At 46.0% G+C, this 19,434-nt stretch overlaps 1 protein-coding gene across 4 annotated transcripts in view; it reads right to left on the reverse strand.

The window, feature by feature from the left end:
* The window catches only part of LOC147426432 (ARM repeat superfamily protein), a 232,478-nt gene that overhangs the window by 50,356 nt on the left and 162,688 nt on the right, over nucleotides 1-19,434 (reverse strand). For all 4 annotated transcript variants that reach the window (XM_086498077.1, XM_086498078.1, XM_086498079.1 and 1 more), the window contains 17 exons: nucleotides 10,115-10,212; nucleotides 9,946-10,033; nucleotides 9,761-9,826; nucleotides 9,530-9,589; nucleotides 9,332-9,418; nucleotides 8,980-9,208; nucleotides 5,598-5,641; nucleotides 5,223-5,513; nucleotides 5,090-5,142; nucleotides 4,950-4,998; nucleotides 4,800-4,858; nucleotides 4,594-4,730; nucleotides 4,325-4,524; nucleotides 4,068-4,196; nucleotides 3,909-3,994; nucleotides 3,704-3,819; nucleotides 3,512-3,624 (listed from right to left, as the gene is read on the reverse strand). In XM_086498077.1, coding sequence (XP_086354203.1) covers nucleotides 3,512-3,624; nucleotides 3,704-3,819; nucleotides 3,909-3,994; nucleotides 4,068-4,196; nucleotides 4,325-4,524; nucleotides 4,594-4,730; nucleotides 4,800-4,858; nucleotides 4,950-4,998; nucleotides 5,090-5,142; nucleotides 5,223-5,513; nucleotides 5,598-5,641; nucleotides 8,980-9,208; nucleotides 9,332-9,418; nucleotides 9,530-9,589; nucleotides 9,761-9,826; nucleotides 9,946-10,033; nucleotides 10,115-10,212 — 1,905 coding nt within the window. The remainder of the gene's footprint in view (nucleotides 1-3,511; nucleotides 3,625-3,703; nucleotides 3,820-3,908; nucleotides 3,995-4,067; nucleotides 4,197-4,324; nucleotides 4,525-4,593; nucleotides 4,731-4,799; nucleotides 4,859-4,949; nucleotides 4,999-5,089; nucleotides 5,143-5,222; nucleotides 5,514-5,597; nucleotides 5,642-8,979; nucleotides 9,209-9,331; nucleotides 9,419-9,529; nucleotides 9,590-9,760; nucleotides 9,827-9,945; nucleotides 10,034-10,114; nucleotides 10,213-19,434) is intronic.

Genomic DNA, 19,434 nt, shown 5'->3' on the forward strand with positions numbered 1-19,434 from the left:
TTTGTATGCATCAGGCGCACTTATCAATTGGAGGAAGACAGTGGCTTTCTCGGTTGGCAGTGCTCCGACGCTTGATTGGATGCCAGGTAACGGTTTCAAATGGATCCCCTAGGGACTGTTGTTCATTATTTGGGCTGTCAAGTTGGTTGGACTTGTCTCCTAAGCAGTAGATTGCTCCTCTCCTCCTGTCCATCAGGAGGAAGCTGTTACATTCGAGCTCGGCACGACTTTCTTTGGCAGGCAGAGTTGTAGTGGCCAACCAAGTGTTGTTGGCTACTATGTGGTACATTACATCTTGTTAGATCTTTTCGAGCTCCTACATCAACCAGGTAGAGAGGCTGATCAAGAATTTTCTTTGGTCGGGGGGCAATACTCAGATAGGCTGCGCCAAAGTCGCTTGGCAAATCATCACTCTACCTTGTTCTTAGGGGGAGTTGAAGATCATAGACCCTACACAGCATAACAGAGCACTTCTTGGGAAGTTTGTTGTCAGAGAACTGCTTCTAGGGGAGGAGCCCTAGACAGAGTTTTTGCTTTAGCTGCTTAGAGCTAGAGTGCCTCAGGCTGGAGGCTCTTGGAGACCTTCCACCAGAAGGATTTTCACAGAGATGCGCATAGTTGGCCTGAGCAAGAGACTAGAGGACAGTTTTGCTGTAAGCCTTCTTCATTCCTGGGAGCAGCTACGGAGAGGCCTCGGGCAGCACCAGCTTACTTGCACGGAGGAGCGCCTGAGACAAGCCCTTGTTTGAAACCCCATGGTCAGCACTCAGAGAGGCCACTTGGTTGGTAGTAGGCCTCATGTCTCTTGGGGTCCCATGGCAAAGGGTCCAGCACGCACTTTGGGTGACTGGCTACAGTTCTCAAGTTTGTCAGAGGAGCTTCAAAGCATCCAGCTACAGGGCATGAGAGGGGTGCAGAGCATGTACCAAGACATCACAGAGGCAGTACCTGCTGAGTGGCTTACACCTCTCAAGTCAGCAACGCCCAAATTGATGGGGGCCTTCATGCAACTGCAGGTCCTCATCGCAGTTCGAGCTTGCTCAGAGACGGGCGGTACCTTCCATGCTTTTCGAGCTACAGGGTGAGGGTCAGTTACTTAGAGTCTCAGTCGAGGCCCCATAGGTTGCAGAGTGTTATTTTCAGAGGATCAAAGTTGTGGGCATCTGTAGGAGGTTTTGTGTCATAGATCCTGACCCGGCAGCTCTTGAGACAGGCCACTGGAGGGTGTGGGCTTGGGAGAGTTGTCCACTGGCACGAGTGCAATGGGATCGTGGAGAGTGGTTTTGGAGGGACTCTTTCTCCTCAGCCGACCATCCAGGTGTCCCTTTCTTTCACTACACTGTTCGATTGGGACGTCACATAATGGCAGCACGCAGAGAGGCTCGTCCTGCTGCAGCACCTCATTGGCAAGAGGAGGGTCTCACAATTGAGTTTTTGTTAGAATTTTGGGCAAGGTTGTGGGACGCCAGACAGCCGCAGCGAGTCACTTTGTTCCAGTGGTTGGTTGCACATAGAGCTACAGCAGTGGGCAGCTGGCTTGTACATAGTGGTCTCTCGGCAGCATGTGCAGCTTCTGACCATCCTGTGGAGAGTTAGCGTCATTATCTTTGGGATTGTCCTATGGCAGAGCAAGTTTGGCTTCGTGTCCTTTGGCTGATGCCAGCTCTTTCCACAGCACGGTAGTACACTTGAGGGGCAGCTACTTGGTCCACTCTCACGGGCCCGGCACTACAGTTTGAGCTATCCTCCACCAACAGGATGATAGAGATACAGGGGGGTCGACCTACACTCCAGCCTGCTACAGAGCTTACTCCACAGGAGTGGTGCAGTGAGAGAGACGAGTGTTGGGAGCTCATCTATGGCCTCGCACTCTGGTTCATCTGGCGGGCCCACTGCTTCAGCAGCTTTGAGGCTCGCCATGTACCACCAACAGAGACAGTTCGAGATTTCTGGCTAGAGCTGATCCATACTCTCATGGGACAGTTCGAGAGACTCCAGGGCAGCTCCGACCGCATGCAGGAGCGTAGAGAGGCTTTCCTTCAACTCTGGCGCCCTGGGCCTCTCTTCACCATGGTCCAGGGTGTGCTTAGATAGCACTACCGTCCACCTGCATGGCTCTTCCCTCCTCCCATCTCCTGATTTAGCCTCATTGAACATATGCTGTTTTTTCATTGGGAGAGTCTCCCCTTATGAATGTTGTAGCCCTCTCTAGTAAAGGTGGCTGTAGCCCTATGGGCAGTTTCATTAACTAATAAAAGGATCTCTTTCTCGAAAAAATATATATATACTGGCTCCTCCAGAGCTGATCCAATAAGATCATGTACCCTAAATGCCCCAACAAGGCTGTACTGGCAACCTGACCAATGTCTGCTCTGGAGTGCTCTTGTCATAGGATGGAAACGGGCAAGTGACTTGAGGGCTTGGGATTGCTTTGTGGCTGCCATATGGAAGCCAAATAAATGGGTCGAGATTTCCATTGCAAGCAGCCTCATCAGAGGAACGTTGCTACATCTTGAAGAGGTCAATGATGAGCCCTGGTTCAGCAGTGGATTTGGTATCCCAACGGACAAGGATGACCAGGGGGATCTTCTGTATTCATGCATTTTGGTTGCCACACAATGGTCACTGATGTTTAGGATCATATGTGAGTGAGTTCATTAGAAATCTGATTCATTGACTTCTCACCTATATGCAGTGCATGTCACAAGAGGGCTAATCTAACGGATCTCAAATGGCCAAGGGTAGAGCTTCTGGTGGTTGCCTGTGGCGCAGACCAAATGGAGGAGCATTCTCTCCAGACAACTTATAACTGGGCCTGCTTCTCAGGCAGGTCGGTGCGCACCTCTTGACTTCCTAGTCCAATCAGCGAGAGACTGGATGATGAAGACTGCATGCACTAAGCTACATGCCAATGCTGTTGGATGCTCACAAAATTGTCACAATACCAGACTATGCATCATCTGTGAGAACAGTTATGCAAGGTCGGTATCTATCTAATAAATACAATCCTGCTAACAGGCTCACAAGGGCACCAGACTAGATCCCCTAGGCGTTCCTAGATTTACCCTTGGGTTTGAAGTAGCAGTAACCCATTTACATAGCCTTCAGTCAGTATGCAAGTAACAAAAATGATATACGGGAAATTGTTTTTGATAGATCCCACAAACAATTTGATATTTAAGCTGTCGCTGGCCTGGGGCATGCACCTCAATGATTACATGTGTATACTATCATTAGTGACTTAGGTCTTAGGTAAGACTAAATCTTAATATGATGCATCTCAACTTCCATGCAAAAGTTTAGAAATATGTGTGCAATGTATACTTTTAGACACATTTTTTAGTCCAATTAGTACACCACTAGCATGTGATTGACCTAACCAAACAACATCCTATATGAAAACTATGCATTGCAGGAGATATGTTTAAAGCATTTGTTCCACTAATAGGAACTTTTTTCAATGATAAATATAAGAAACTAGCAAAAATAATAGCTCAAGAGCTATCCTCACCTTGGATGAATGGGTTGTTACGACCACGTGGAGTGTGGTGATGGCAGCAAATGCAACCTCCTTACTGCTGTTCAAGATACTTTTCTTGATGAAATCAAATAAACAGTCCCAGCCTAATTAAAAAATGACTCTCACCATAAGGTGCCAACTCAGCTGCATACCTTACATAACAGAAAAGCGAGTCATACATACCTTGTCTGAAATTTTTCAAACTTTGAAGAAGCACAAAGAGATGTTTCAGCAAACGTCGGACTCCATTGAGAACAAAAACCAGAGTCTCATCCCACTGTTTCTGTGCTGTGTTACGACTGTCATTATCAAAACACATTAATATAACTTGAATTCCTTAAATTGTACAGTAAACGACAATCAGCCCACAAATTTTCCATTAACATACCTGTGATGTACAAGCATGTGAACAGGCTTCCCGCCTTGTGTTCCTAATTCACGGCCTTGCCATTCATCCGCTGATGAAGTTGATGCCTGAGCAAACGGTCCTCAATTTTTGAATGCAAAGAAGACTGTAGTATAACATTTGGCTGTAAGATTATCTTACCAGGTGCCTGACAGTATCAATCAAAGGAAATACAAGATTCCAAAGACAATGTTCAAGCATAGGAGGGGAAAGTTTATGTCCATGCCGACTTATGGACATAAAGAGTGTATCAATAGCAGTATTTCGTACCTACAAAATTATTTCAACGCTGAAATACATAATGCAGGCATCTTTCTCCTGACAGAATTTTGAGACAAAGTAAACACTGGCATTGTAGTAAAGTAGAAACAAAACCAATCTAAATTGATATATTGAACCTCAGGTCGCTCATCCGTTCCAAAGCCTTGAATAACATCATGAACTGCCAACAGCAACCGTTTATAATCCACATCAATTCTTTTGTCGGGGGATGCTGTCAAGTCTTCCATTGGTACATCAGTCTCGGTCAGCCCTGTATCCAGATCATTGATGTGATGCTGCAGTTTCAAATGCAGAGCACCAGCACTAAACCTCCTCCCTGCAAATCAAAACACAAATCGGCACATCCCTCCAAGCAGATCATGGCAGGATAAAATTATGCACATACCAACTTCTGCAATATTCTTTCCTTCAGAAAGCCCCCTCGCAAAGAAGTCTGACGTAGTCCACAATAGACCAATTGCAGTCAGACTTATATTCACATCTGTTCTTTGTGCTCCAAATGCACCAGCAACTTCAATACACCTGGTTTTAAGTGACCATGTTAGAGGACAGGAAGAGCTTAAAGCAAAGAAAGGTCAGCAGTTCACTCACGTGTCGAGAGCATGCGAAGGTATAGACATGAGACTATCATTCATAATAACACAAACACACTGTAGTTAGAAACAAAAAATCCAGTGTGAGAAAATACTACTATAAGTATGACGTAAAAAGATGTTAAAAAATCAAAGAAAATGACCAGACCTGAAACCCCAACGGAACAAAATCTTTTTCTGACGTGTTTGCTACAGATCTGCTAGACACAAGCAGCAGCTTTTTACTTCTATATAAATGCAAACAAAGATACAAATTACTATTCATGATTCAGACCTTCATAATCATACCTCAAGAGCTCTAAGATGTCAGGCCAGCTATGGTACAGTTTTTCGCCATGTCTCTTGGTTTCAGAAGGGGGGAAGTATGAGGAAAATACTCGTATGCATTAGCATCAACTGAAAGAATAGCTTTCTTACTAACCTCAAGAACATGCAGCAAAATTTTGAGGGCCCCAGACCGAGCTTCTGTATTTTGACCAAAACTGTAAAGTGTTCTAATGGGCAGAATTACTTTGCATTCAAAAGTGTCCGAATTGAAGACCTGTCTACGCTCTCCTTTAGCAACAGTATTTATCTCAGCTTCTTCTATTGAAGGATCATGTAGGTCGCTTGCTTGCTTCTTTATCCGTTCACATCCAAGTACAGCACAAATTGCTCGATCCAGAGCATCAAGCGACACACTCCGAACTTGAGAACTTTCATGTTCTGCTAGCTGCAACCACAGCATTGATTCCTTAAGGCTGAAACACAATAAGTAGACTCTGTTAAATATAAGATGTTGCATGAAAGACTATACCTCCAAAAGATGTGCAACTATTTGATCCCAAAACAGTTCTGCTCCTGCAAAAACAGAATAAGAGAACTTTTTAAACCTATGACTATGTGGTTCTAGGTTTTTCATAATATGACGAACAGCATCACAGACAGACAGTCTTTAAAATTCTGGGTGCCGTCCTTGACAACATTTTGAAAAACCATTGAAGCTGAAGGACGAGAATCGATGAATTGGAGGTCATGCTACCAAATATGCTGGTAGATGTATTAACTCACAAATTACAATAAACAGGCCATATTATTTTAGTTTCTACAAAGCAGTCTATCCCTCCAACTCTCGAAGAGGGTCAACAAAGAGCCGTTCTCTCCTTTGTTCCTTTTTCCTAGTGAAAGAAAGATCTGGAAATACACTTAAGGAAAGACCATGTCACCTAGGCATCGTACGCCTCTCTTACGAGCTCTCTAAGAGGAGCACTGCTAAAGACTTACCACCCAACCATAGGAGTCCCTTTATAAATAGACCAGGCCTCGTCCATTCACACTTGGCCGCACATGACCCATACTTGTGGTGTGTCGGGCTACACACCCTGCGGCCATAGAGGCCTCCTCAAACCCCGTGAGGACTCTACACAATGTGCTCAATGCACCTATCCGCGCACGCCATCTGTGTTCCATGGTCCCGATGCTATAGATAACGTGACATTGCCTCCCTCTGAAGCAAAGTTTACGTCCTCCTAAACATCCTTGGACTCCTAAGGGGAGAGTAAAAAACTCTCATTGTGAGTTCTCCTTTGAGAGCTCGTTATTACCTCACAAGTCTACTATTGTAAAGTCCTAAATTCTTTATTACATTCACTATTGCGAACTCCCTTCATATCTTGAATGACAAACTTTAACCTCTTAGGTTCTTTGTGACATACAATTACCTTTGGCACTATAGTACCTAAAATAGATAGACCAAGCATCCTAAACTACTTGGTTGGACAATATGATGTCCCCTCTTTGGTAATTGTCGTTTACCTATCTTTAGAGATCTTTGAACCGCTAGCCAAGTGAGACCTCCAAAGATTATAGAACGCTTGATCAAGACATTCACTATTATTGACTAGGCATTTATAGCCGTCTACTCATGCTCTTCCTTGCTTCTTTCCAAGCCAATGATATTCCTTTCTCCCAGCTATTTGATGCTCTTGTAGATCCTCTGGTAGTACGCGACTCAAGGAGGGCTTTAGTCGATACCCATTCACCTTCTTGGGGTGCTCCTTGCCATCCAAATCCATGAGTTGATAGTAGCATGAGTAGTAGGCCTTCTTCACAATGTAGGGACCCTGCCATCTAGTATTGAACTTCACATCAAAGCAATTGTCAAGGCGATTATCGTACTGTAAACAGCAAGCTAACGCGGACACCATTTTTAGGAGTTTTCTTTGTAAAACATTTATTATTTTGATGAATCGGGAATATTGTAACTCCTATTTTCTCGGATAAACATTGTAATTAATGAGCCGGGGCTACAAGCTTCCAGATTGTATCAGCCAGTCATTTCCCAGCTTTGGATGAGGAACCTTGATGGATCAAGCTGTTCAATTATGCTGCATAGCAACACACATTATTGGGAATACCGGCACACACATAGACACCAAATGGTCCCAAATTCTCTAGGCACACATCATCCCCTGCACACATTCGAGCACTTGTGGTGTATATTTCATGATAATGAAGGACGACATGCAAGCATCAACATGCTTCTGCAAAGCCCTCCTCATCCTCCGATTCTGGCTTCTTGATCTCCTGCAAAACAAAAATTGGGATCATGCGAGTGGAACACCGCTATCATCATTGCGTGCTATGTTCCATAATTGGTACTGTCCCAACTGACAGTCGACTAGGAATGTGCAAAGAGTAGGTATCTTTACTTGTTATCTTTATGCAGGTTGTCAGTGAAAATCATCCAACTTTCTCATATCCTTCCTTCATTGGCATTGGATGGCTTTGGTAGTATGATAAAGAAAAAACCACGAGGGATAAAGTAACAGCTGTGAATCAGCTCGCAATGCGCCTGATAAGCACAAAATCCGAGGAATCGCAGAAGCAACCAGCTGTAACCTTGTCACTCAATCCTTGTACTAATTGTCAGATAATGAGAATGCAATTAGCCCCCAATTCTCCTCTCTTGGCTGCAACAGTCGCACTGAATTCGAGTACAATAGCAATCTGTGTGACCGCACTTTATATCTCTTCTCCATCTTCAAAAATTAGCGCCACAAAAACCTTGAGCACCTTGTACAAACAGAACATGCTTTGATACCATGTCAAAGTGGCAGAAAAGGATGCAAGCGAGTGGCGGTACGGCACATACACACACATAAGGTCACTCTACCTCCAGTGACAGACTATGAGGCGAAAGACTTACAGGACCTATCCATTTTTTGGTGAATGGTCGATTCCCAACTACGAATGGTGTACACACTTAAATACAATACCACGTAATTATTTGAGCTTGGCACTACAAGATGAAGATTCGACTGAGGCACCAAATATCACAAAGGATGGAAAAACACGCTCATTGGAGAATATGTCTTTTGATGGTACATGAATGTACCATCATCTAGTTTAAGAAGGTTTTTGTATGTCCCAAAGCATGCTTGGTACCCAGTAGCTCCATCATTTGCAGCCTTATGTCTTTTCTTCCTAAGCTCTGGAAAAAAAAAATTCGATACTTGAAAGTTGGAACTCGTAGTTTTTCTTTTAAGTGACTTGAGTATTCCAGAATCCATAATGTTCCACACTGACGATGAACAAATTCATACATCATATTTAGAATGCTTAACAGTAGGGCATGCTACTAGAGGTTTTGCCATTTTGTCGCTAGAGAGTAGGATATAGATTAAATTCATTTATGGTTAATCCGGGGGACAGCCAATCATAATTTTTCCTTGCATACCCATACGCATAAATGCATGGAAAACATATAGAAAATAATAGCTATGTGAACAAGATCATGGGGGAGGAGATAGTCCCACTGATGTTGAACCAAGAAGGGAAGTTTTCAGCCATATTTAGGCCCCAACTACCCCAAAGATGTCATGAAACGAGGCATTAGCGTAATCAAATACCAAATTACAACCAGACGACCGGACAAGGGAGTGACAAGACATATTCCAAACATTTAGACATGAAGGCGCAAAGACACTCAGAGGATAATGAGTCCCGACTCCCCAAGCAGTTATATCCCCTACCATTGCTACTACACAGAGGCTTTCTCCCAGGATCACATTCCTATATGGAGCTCGTGTAGAAAACTTTCATAGCACTCTGTATACGTACTCATCAGTAAATATCAACTTCGCCTCAACCAGTGTTTTATGAAATCAAAAAGTGCCTGGACCAAAAGAAGACCTTACTGTGCAAGTTGTTGACCAAGGTAGCTACCATCCGTTCCACAGCGAACATTTTAGGCATAGTCGGCTGTATTGTCCCACCAACTGAGCTTGCCACGTTGGGAGTAACACCAGACACAGTTTGACCAAAGCCACTTGTGACACCTATCAGCGACTCATTTGAGACTTGCCGCAAAGCAGTCAACAGTGAGGAGACTGCTGAGGTACTCATGAAGGCAGAGCTCTCAAACAACTGGTTACAAACATAAAGATAACAAATTAAGAATCACAGGCTTCAAAGACTATTACAAGTCATTTTCTGAAAACTTAAAAGCCTGCAAGCAAATTGTAAGAGTGCTAAGTTGGAGCACTCTACCTGAGAATCCAGTGTTGATAGGATATTAAAATCACTAGATTGGGTACTCAAGTCACGTGAAAATCGGGGGACAACAGCAGAAACTTCCTTCAAATACAAAAAGTCAGTGATAGTGTAAGAACTTTACCTTCAGTGTATACTGAAAGATTTTTCTCATGCATTGCATCAAGTACTAAATTGTATAAAAGAATCCTGAACCTGAGTGGTTGCATGTGGAGAATGGATCACACGATCCAAAAGCGCCAGTGTTTCAAGAACCTAATCATTTGCACAACAAATTAGATTTCTGATAGTTTCACACATTAGAAGGAACGTAAGAAACTCTGGCAGGAAAATCGAACATCCTTCATCTGCCTGGCTCAAACATATAAGGAGGACAATGATTCCAGCCTTATTCATTATGATTACTGCCAGAGAAAAATGACGCACCAAGGTCCAAGAAGATCCCAAAACACTGTCGAGCCTGTGAGCAATATTGAATATAGTACGAAGTGCCTACGAAATACAAAGCTCGTCAATAGGCAAGATTTGCTAACAAATCTGAATTGTTTCAAAGACGAGAAACCAGTCAATCTAAGACCCATAAATTCTCAGGAGAGCCAAAAGGTCTCTACCTGAACATTTTTTGGAGTCAAAACCACAACATCCTTGAACTCAGGTGTGACATCAGGCCGCTTACCAGAGGGAGACACCAAAGCTACACTGCTCCCAACATAGAGATAGCATGAGCAGAAACCAAAACTTTTCACTAACAATAATAGACAAGGGACTGCAATAAAAAACCTGCTTTTTTCCAAGTCATTTTGAGGAACCAAGGCAAACTTGCAAAGTGAAGCTAGAAAAGCATTCAGTGGTTCTATTGCCCGAAGCACACCACAAGCCTGCACACAGCGAGATAATCATAGCTGCATTTAGACTCGTTTCAGAGGCTAGAAATATTTTAGATTACATGTTTGAATACATGTTTCAACCTTGACTAAGACTTGACTGCTGGAGATCCCTTTTGAACTTGGAGCACAAAAGCTGTGTAAGGTTTTAGGCTTACGGTTTCTACGGTGAGGCCAAAAATGCAATCGATCATTGCACCCATCTGGCCACTCACGGATAATCTCACTCTAGAAAGGTGGTCCATGCCAAACTCTTAGTCAAGCCTAGAATCCTCCTATACACAGCATTGAGTCTCTCTCTGAGGATTCTCTCTCCTCTCTCTACAAAATGCTTATTCATTTTCAATTTGCATATTTTGTTTCAAGAAATCTGTTGATTTTCTCTTTCTAAAATTCTGCAGATTTCCCTTTCTTCTCTTTCACTTCAATTTTTAGAAAAAAAGGGAAGGGCAAATTTGCAAACACAACAAAGGGAGACAAGAAGGAAGGGGAGGGGGGGGGTGGGGGGGTGGGTGGGGGTGGGGGTGGGGGTCGGGGGGGAATATATATGTTGGGGTTGGGTTGCGAGGGGCTCGGTCTCGGAAGGTCCCTCGTGCATCTCAGCTTCCTTGTGGGTTGTTTTTTGACATTTTTCAAAACCATTGGCCCCAACAGAGCCCCCCCGGAAGGTCATTTTCAAGAAAAGAGCCCCATAATCCCAAACGGCCTGAGGAGCACCCGAGGTGCCGTTTTGTCAGTTTTGGTAACTTTTTGGAACCATGGCTTTTTTGCCGTTTCTTAGGGTTTCACCAATGTGTTTTGCTGTATTTTAAAGTTTCGAACCTGATTTTCTCTGTTTTTAATGGTTACACAAGCGTTTTTTGCTATTTTTTAGAGTTTCTTGTATTTTCTTTGTTGTTTTACTCTCTCTCTCTCTCTCTCTCTCTCTCTCTCTCTCTCTCTCTCTCTCTCTCTCTCTCTCTCTCTCTCTCTCTCTCTCTCTCTCTCTCTCTCTCTCTCTCTCCCCTCGTGCGCAGTCCCTGCACCCCCGCCCCTGCTCTCCCGTTGCCCTTGCACCTACCCCCCGCCTGCGCGCTGACCCTGCACCACCGCCCTCTGCTCGCGCGTTGCCCCTGCATCCGCTCTCGGCACTGCCCCCTGCAACCCCACCCTCTGCTCGCGCGTCGCACCCGCACCTGCCCCCTGCCTGCAGGGTTTTGTCTATCGCTCTCTCTCTCTCTCTCTCTCTCTCTCTCTCTCTCTCTCTCTCTCTCTCTCTCTCTCTCTCTCTCTCTATCGGGCGGAGTCTATCGCGGGGTCTCTTTCTCTCCCTATCGTGCTGTTTAATTTTTTTCACGTACTAACTTTTTAAACCCCCCACACCCCCCATTTTTTAAGTCTATCCCTTCTTCATTTTAAGCCTTTTTTGAGTCCTTTTAAGTCTATCCCACACCCCCCATTTTTTAAGTCTATCCCTTCTTCATTTTAAGCCTTTTTTGAGTCCTTTTAAGTCTATCCCACACCCCCCATTTTTTAAGTCTATCCCTTCTTCATTTTAAGCCTTTTTTGAGTCCTTTTAAGTCTATCCCACACCCCCCATTTTTTAAGTCTATCGCTTCTTCATTTTAAGTCTTTTTTGAGTCCTTTTAAGTCTATCGTCTCTCTCTCTCTCTCTCTCTCTCTCTCTCTCTCTCTCTCTCTCTCTCTCTCTCTCTCTCTCCCCTACCCCACCCGCCCCCCCCCCCCCGGGCCCCTATTGCCTCACGCTCCACCACCCGCAGCGCCCGTCGCTAATGTGGGTGCACACGCACACCTAGTGACCCCCCTTGCAGACGACCCCCCCACTCGCTCAGCTCCCGCACCCGCTGCTAGGGGGGGTGCACGCGTCAGCTAACTCCCTTGCGGACGGCGATCAAGCATGAGGAAGATGAACGATAAAGCCGACCCCCTGGAGGATGCCATTCAAAAATGCAAAGAGGAAATGATAGAGACCGTTACCAAGTTGAACCGCAATCTCTGGGGCACAATAAACATACTCGAAGGACGCGTGTTGATCCAAGAGAGCAAGATAAGCACGTTGGAAGACCGAGTGAAGGCCCAAGAAGAAGAGATCGCGTCACTCAAGAAAGATCTCGCCGAAGCACGATCAAGAAACACACTGGAAGAGGGCGAACTGCAACCCTCAATAATCGACGAAATCAACACGATCAAGGAACAAGTACGGGCCATCAAAGAGGGAGAAGAGCAGCACAAAGAAATGACGACTTCTTGGGTGGATGTTCTTACCAAAACTCAACAGAAGGCAGACGAAGCCGAGCAATGGATCAAGGTGGACAAGAAAGGAAAAGGCAAGGAGAAAACGCCCACGTCCACACCCAACAACATCATCAATCAGACACTAGAGGAGGAGGAGAGGAGAAGGGTGCGCGCTTTACATGTGAGAATTTGCGGTCTTAAAGACAAAGGCAATGTGGACGAAGAAGTAAAAGAACTCACAACCTTGATGGGGATTTCTGAGCCAACGCACACAAGGGCATGGAGAGTGGGCAACATAAAGAAAAATGGAAGCAGTGGAGAAACCTCAAAAGAAAGAGCACTCATCCTCCGTTTTCCCTCCATGGAAGCAAAGAACTCATTCCTGAAGAAAAGACCAACTCTCAAAGAGACTGGCATCTTTCTCGGGGATGATCTCACCCTCTCGCAGATTGCTCATATGAAGGAAGTAATGCCGGAGATTAGAGCGGCCAGGAGAAAAGGCAAGATCGGTTTTTACCGAGACGGGAAAGTGGTATTACTAGAGCGACACTCCACATGACGGTGCGAGACTTATGGGACCACACTCAAAGTAGCTGCCTAGAATTGCATGGATCTATGCGTCTTGATGTGGGGGCTTTTGAGGATAGCTTTACTGGAAGAGACATCATCTTTTACTCTGAGACACACCAGCCCCCTGGGCAATCCATGCCTCACATCAGCGGATACAGGTGGGAGACAGCCTATAGACAGGAGACACGCTCAGAGCACAGAGGGCGGGGCTCGGGAGGAGTGGCAGTGTTATTTAGAGAGGATCTGCAGCCACTGATACATATAGCCCACAGGGACGGGCAGGCTAGGTACATGTGGGTGAGACTGAAAGCAGAGACAAGCAGATACCTCTATGTAGCTATTTGCTACTTTCCCCCGAGTACATCAGTTAAAATAGCAACACACACACACACTTTGTCACCATACTTAGTCTGACTTAAGGACATGCTGAGATATGACTTCCCATAGTGCTTAAGAAAAGTGCTTATCTATGCTTCCCTCAAGTTTTGTGGATAAATACTATGGATATATTGTTTGGTAACATAATATGATGATGGTGTGCCTTGCTACTGTCACTAATACCCCTTGACAGCTTCTCTGTTAAATTTTTCTTGAAAACCTTATGCAGGTTTTAAGCATTTTTGGCTCATTTTTTTAATTGGTCTGCCCAAAGTCTTGTCCATTTTAAATATACATTATGTTGAATATTCTTAGTTTCCCATTGCTCTCAAGTCTCAACATTTATCGATGCTATGTATCAGATGCATTTTCTAATGTGGGAATGGGGTGGGAACTTACCTCTTAGCTAAAGGGGGGGGGGGGGGGGGGGACTTCTCATGAAAGAGCCGCCACGCCTCACGCGAGTCTTGACTCAAGAATAGCTGATATAGATCTCGCTCGAGTCAAGCCAAAAAAGCCCTCTTCTTTCGCCGCACCAGGGGTCGGAAGTCAATTTGTGACTGTCTGTGAGTGACGTCCCCCAACAGCACGTCCCTTTGGAGTCTGGCTCTAGTTTGGCGGCGCTCCTCGTCATACCAGCTGTTCTGAGGCATGCTCCCTTATCGGCGGCTCTGCTCAGGTTGGGTGTGTGGGTAGGCTTCTGCTGCTGCCTCATTAGTGTCTGTGTCAGTCTAGTAGTTAGCTCCTCCAGAGATCGCCCCGGGTCCTCAGTGCATAGGGGTCTGTAGATTGCGTCCATGTATACAGAATCCGTCTCCCGTGTGAATGTGTAGCGAGTAGGAGCTACTACTCATGGCCTGTGTGCTACACTGAACTGGAAGGAGATGGTCATTGACACCAGAGCATGATCCACTGCCACCCCGACCGGTCTGGGCCCAACTGTGAGATCCTGGATACTGGAGATGAGAGGACAGTCCCCTTTCTCTATTTTGGCTGATGACATATGGGAGTTCTCTAGGGACAGTGACATTATCATCCTAGGGGACTTTAATGCTAGGATTGCCCATGACCAGGCAGTGTTTTATGATACTTCAGAGGAGATGCTAAGAGAACTAGATGTTGAAGAGACGGGCCTTTCCAGAATATCACACGATATGGAATATACTGAGGATGAGCGACACCTGATAGACATGGGCACTGCACATGGATTGGCCATCTTGAACGGCCTACAGAGATTTCCTGCAAGGGGAGGATTTACATGCTTCCCACATAGACATGGAGCCAGCACAGTCGACTATGTCATGGCACAGCCGATTTCCTCCACAGAGACATGGGGTCAGTACGCATCATCTTTGTACACAGTACCTGGACAACCCCCCCGATCCACGCCCACATGCATGTGGCTTTTTCACCGCTGAGATGGTGAAGAAAGCTATTGACAAGATGAAGACTAGGAGAGCATATGATCATGATGGCCTAGTTGCAGAGCATTTCATGCATGCCAAAGACCTACTAGCAGAGCTCGTAGCAGTTATGTTTAACCGGGCCATGTGTGAGGGCCTACCGAACACTTACAGCCTATCTACGATCGTACCTACCTTCAAATCAGGAGACCCCATGGAGCCTGGGAATTATCGCACTATTATGATTGGGCACACAGTGGCACGGTTGTATGCATCCATTCTTGAGCAACAGCTGAGTAGATGGGCAGAGAGGGAAGGAATACGTGCAACCAGGCAGGCAGGATTCAGGAGAGGCTTCTCCACTCTTGACCATATCCTAACACTCAGGGACATCATCGAGGAAGGCAGATCTCATAGGAGACGGATATATTGTAGCTTTGTGGACTTCCGCAAAGCTTTCAACACGGTACCGAGAGCTAGACTCATAAGCAGATTACAGGAAATGGGAGTACCCATAGAACTCATTTGGGGAATCATGGCATTGTACAGATCAGTAGTAGGGCATGTACGCACCCCGGAGGGACTTTCTACACCGGTTCACTCCACTATTGGGGTGAAGCAGGGCTGCCCGCTCTCTCCTACCCTTTTCGGTACGTACGTGATGAGGTTTCTGACTACATTGACAGCGATGGGGATAAAGGTGCTCAGTTGGCAGGGACATGGATTCCACTTTTGTTATATGCTGATGACATAGTGTTGATCTCCGAATCCCCTGAGGGAATGCAACGTCAATTGGATGCTTTGCACACGTTTACACACGAAAGTGGTTTGTCTGTCAACCTGGGTAAAACCAAGGTTATGGTGTTTAACACCACCCCACAGTGGATCAGGAGGTCAGCACCTACATTCACATACGGCCAGGAGACTGTGGAGTACACAGACGCTTACACTTACCTTGGAGTGGTTTTTAGCGGACCTACATTGTCACTCAAAAGAGCAGCAGAGACCAGAGTTACTAGAGCCCACGCAGCATTGGGTAGATTGGAGAGGATGTGTTCGCAGGTTCAGTTTCAGGAGCCCCGGACGAAGCTCTGGCTCTTTGACACCCTGGTGGCTTCAGCACTGCTCTATGGAACAGAGATATGGGGACCTTCACTAGATCACCACGGGAGGCCGGGTCGCTCAGAGGGATGGGGGAACATGGAGAAACCTCTGGTCTCTATGATCTCGCGGCTCATTAGAGCCAAGGCATCAGTACCACGTGCCATTATCCGAGTAGAGCTAGCAGCCCCCCCACTTGTGGTGGAGGCGCTCACCAGATCCGTCTCCTTCATAAACCGCACATGGGAACTTCCTAGAGACAGATATGCTCGCATAGCACTTGAATCCTCTCGACAGTTAGCCATACAAGGAGATACAACATGCTGGTATGGGGAGATGACATCATGGTTTCGGGCACATGGGTTCAGCATAGACAGGCTGCCACCATTCCATTACTCACTGGATGCACCATCTCTCACTCTTACACAGTCAGAGATCACCAAGCTCATCCGCCAAGACCTAACCCAGCTAGACACCAGGAGGGCATGGATACAGCCAGCACAGGAGTTGGGCACGAAGATGGCTTTCTACAGAGACCAGCTTCTCCAGCTTACGGAAGATGGTTTTGTGGCGAGACCCAGATACATGGATACCCACTTGTCTCATGGGATACGATGTGCTACTGGCCAGTTACGCACATCTTCTCACCAGTTGCGGATTGAGACTGGGAGGTACAGCGGAGTACCAGCAGAGGACACGACATGCCCCTTGTGTAACACGGAACCTGAGACATAGCTACACTATACATGCCGCTGCCCCGTCCACTACGAGATACGAGGTCGCTTCCACTGCCTATTCGGAGAGGGTTTTGGACCACTCTCAAGAGTCATGGGATACGATGATCAGAGATGTCTGGGTTTGTTCTTACTCGAGCTGCGCAGACACAGAGATAGCCTGATGAATGGCGAGGCTAGCCAGTCTCATAGACGGATCACAGACTTCTTCAAAGCAGACACAGGACGGCCGCAAGAGCCACTCCCACAACAGAGCTCCCCCTCGTCCCACACAAGAGGCACACTGATTGACCAAGCGATTGAACTAGGGAAATCCAGGCGCCCACAACTGCGAAGAACTACACAGCATCAACGGGTTGTACGACAGAAAATTCGGAGCATGCTGGCCAGGCATGCACGACGCCCGGTCAGACTACTAACCATGGAGGAAATTGATGAGATTCGCCAACGACCGATGCTAGATCTCTTGTGATTCAGCCATCCCAACAAGCCACCCAAATTTTCCCGCTTAGTCTTATGCTTGGCTCACATCGACCAACTTAGGCCCCCATACTAGATATCTTTGTTTTGTACTGTTATTAGGCTATTTTGTTACTCTGACTTTGTATCAGATCCACCACTTTGTAACTTTCGGGTCTCATAGGTCATTATGGCCTTTTGAAGACGTTAATATAACATTTCATTTCATTTCTCTCTCTCTCTCTCTCTCTCTCTCTCTCTCTCTCTCTCTCTCTCTCTCTCTCTCTCTCTCTCTCACATGGTCTCCCTCCATTGGGCTACCCACTGACCCCCTTTCACATGGCCTCTCCAGTGGCTATGACCCGCCTCCCTCTCAACATGAAGTTCTCGATTACCAACAAGTGGATATCAACACTTGAAGTTGAAAAGAAGGAGTGGAAGAAAGAGATGGACGCAACCTTTCTTCAAAAGATGGAGGAATGGAAAGAGGAGAAGAAGAACCTATGCGAAAGGATTTCTCGCGTCGAAGAGCAAGCGGATTCACAAGAAGCCACAAAAAGTGGGCAGCTCGAAGAAGGCAAAATTCAGCCATCCATGATGGAAGAATTGAATACCATGAGAGAAGAAATGCGGGTTATCAAGGAAGATGAGGAGAAGAAGTCATGGGCCGCGGTCATCTCCGCAACACAAAAGAAAGTAGAAGAGGCCGAAAAATCGATTGAGGTCACCAAGAAAGGGAAAGGTAAGGAAGCTCCTTGTACACCCACTCTTATTAAAATGACCCTCGAAGAGGAACGAAGGAGGAGGATGCAGGCTCTACAGGTGAGGGTAACCGGCCTCGAGGACATAAACAATGTGGAAAAAGAGGTCACAATCCTCACATCCATGATGGGGGTGGACAAGCCTTTAGACACAAAGGCATACAGAGTGGGCAAGAAGAGTGGCGGCCCGGGAGAATCTTCAAAAGAGAGATCTCTCATACTACGCTTTCCCTCCTTGGAAGACAAAAAAAAATTCCTGAAAAACAGGCCTACTCTCAAGAAGACAAGTATTTTCCTCGGTGATGATCTCACTCTCTTACACCTTGCGCATATGTGAGAGGTGATGCCAGAGATTACGGCGCAAGGAAGAAGGGAAAGACGGCCTTTTACAGAGATGGTCGGGTGGTGATTTTACAACGGCATGCTACATGACGGTGTGAGACCTATGGGACCACACTGGAGATGGCTACTTGGAATTGTAATGGATCTATGAGGTTGGACGTTGGTCCCTTTGAGAAGCCTTTCAGAGAGAGGGACATTGTTTTCTTCTCAGAGACTCATCAGGCCCCTAGACAGCTTATGCCACGTGGTGGGATACAGATGGGAGACAGCCCAAAGGACAGTCGCAAGATCTGAGCATGGGAGTAGAGGTTCAAGAGGAGTAGCAGTGCTATTTAGGGAGGAAATACAGCCACTACTACATATTGTACGAAGAGATGATCATGCTAGATACATCTGGGTGACGCTCAGAGCTGACACACGACGATTTCTATACATTACCATATGTTACTTTCCCCCAGTACATCAATATATGCTGCACCCAGAGGACAGTCGCTTTCTCTATACTAGATGATGATATATCGGAGTTTTCTAGGGATGGTGATATCATCCTCCAAAGGGACTTCAATGCCCGAACGGGCAACTTTCAGACAGTCTTCTACGACACTTCAAATGAGATGTTTAGAGAGCTCGATGTGGGTGACTTGGGGCTTGATAGATGCTCACATGACAGAGTGCAGACAAAGTATGGTAGATACCTCACGGAGATGACAACCACACATGGGTTAGCCATACTTAATGGCTTACAGTGATTTCCTGGAGCAGTCAGTTTCACATGCTCCACACAGACACGGGGCCAGTATAGTGGACTATGTCATGCCACAACCGAGCTTTATTCCTTGTAATCAAGATTTCATAGAGGGAGCCAGACCAGTGGGTGTAGCAGTGGATCATGCTCTTTTGACATTGTCCGTTTCATTTCAGTATAGTACAGCCCAGACATCAAGAAGCAAGTCACATACCCATTATACATTTACACCAAAGACTGACTTGGTTTATACAGAGGAGATCTATAGCCGTCTATGCACAGCAAGTCCTCATTTCATAGTGGAGGAGTGCAGCACTTTAGTGACTGAGACACTGCATGGTGCAGCATCAGAGGCATACCCACACACTCAGCCAGGTCGGAGGCGACATTTTGGGACCATGCCCCAGAATAGTTTGTATGATGAGGAGTGCAGAGAGATGAGAGCCCAGCTCCAAAGAGGTCTTCTTTTAGGAGTCATCACTTAGAGA

Source organism: Adiantum capillus-veneris, chromosome 24 (genome assembly GCF_014529385.1).
Source record: "Adiantum capillus-veneris isolate H3 chromosome 24, ASM1452938v2, whole genome shotgun sequence".
Lineage (NCBI taxonomy): Eukaryota > Viridiplantae > Streptophyta > Polypodiopsida > Polypodiales > Pteridaceae > Adiantum > Adiantum capillus-veneris.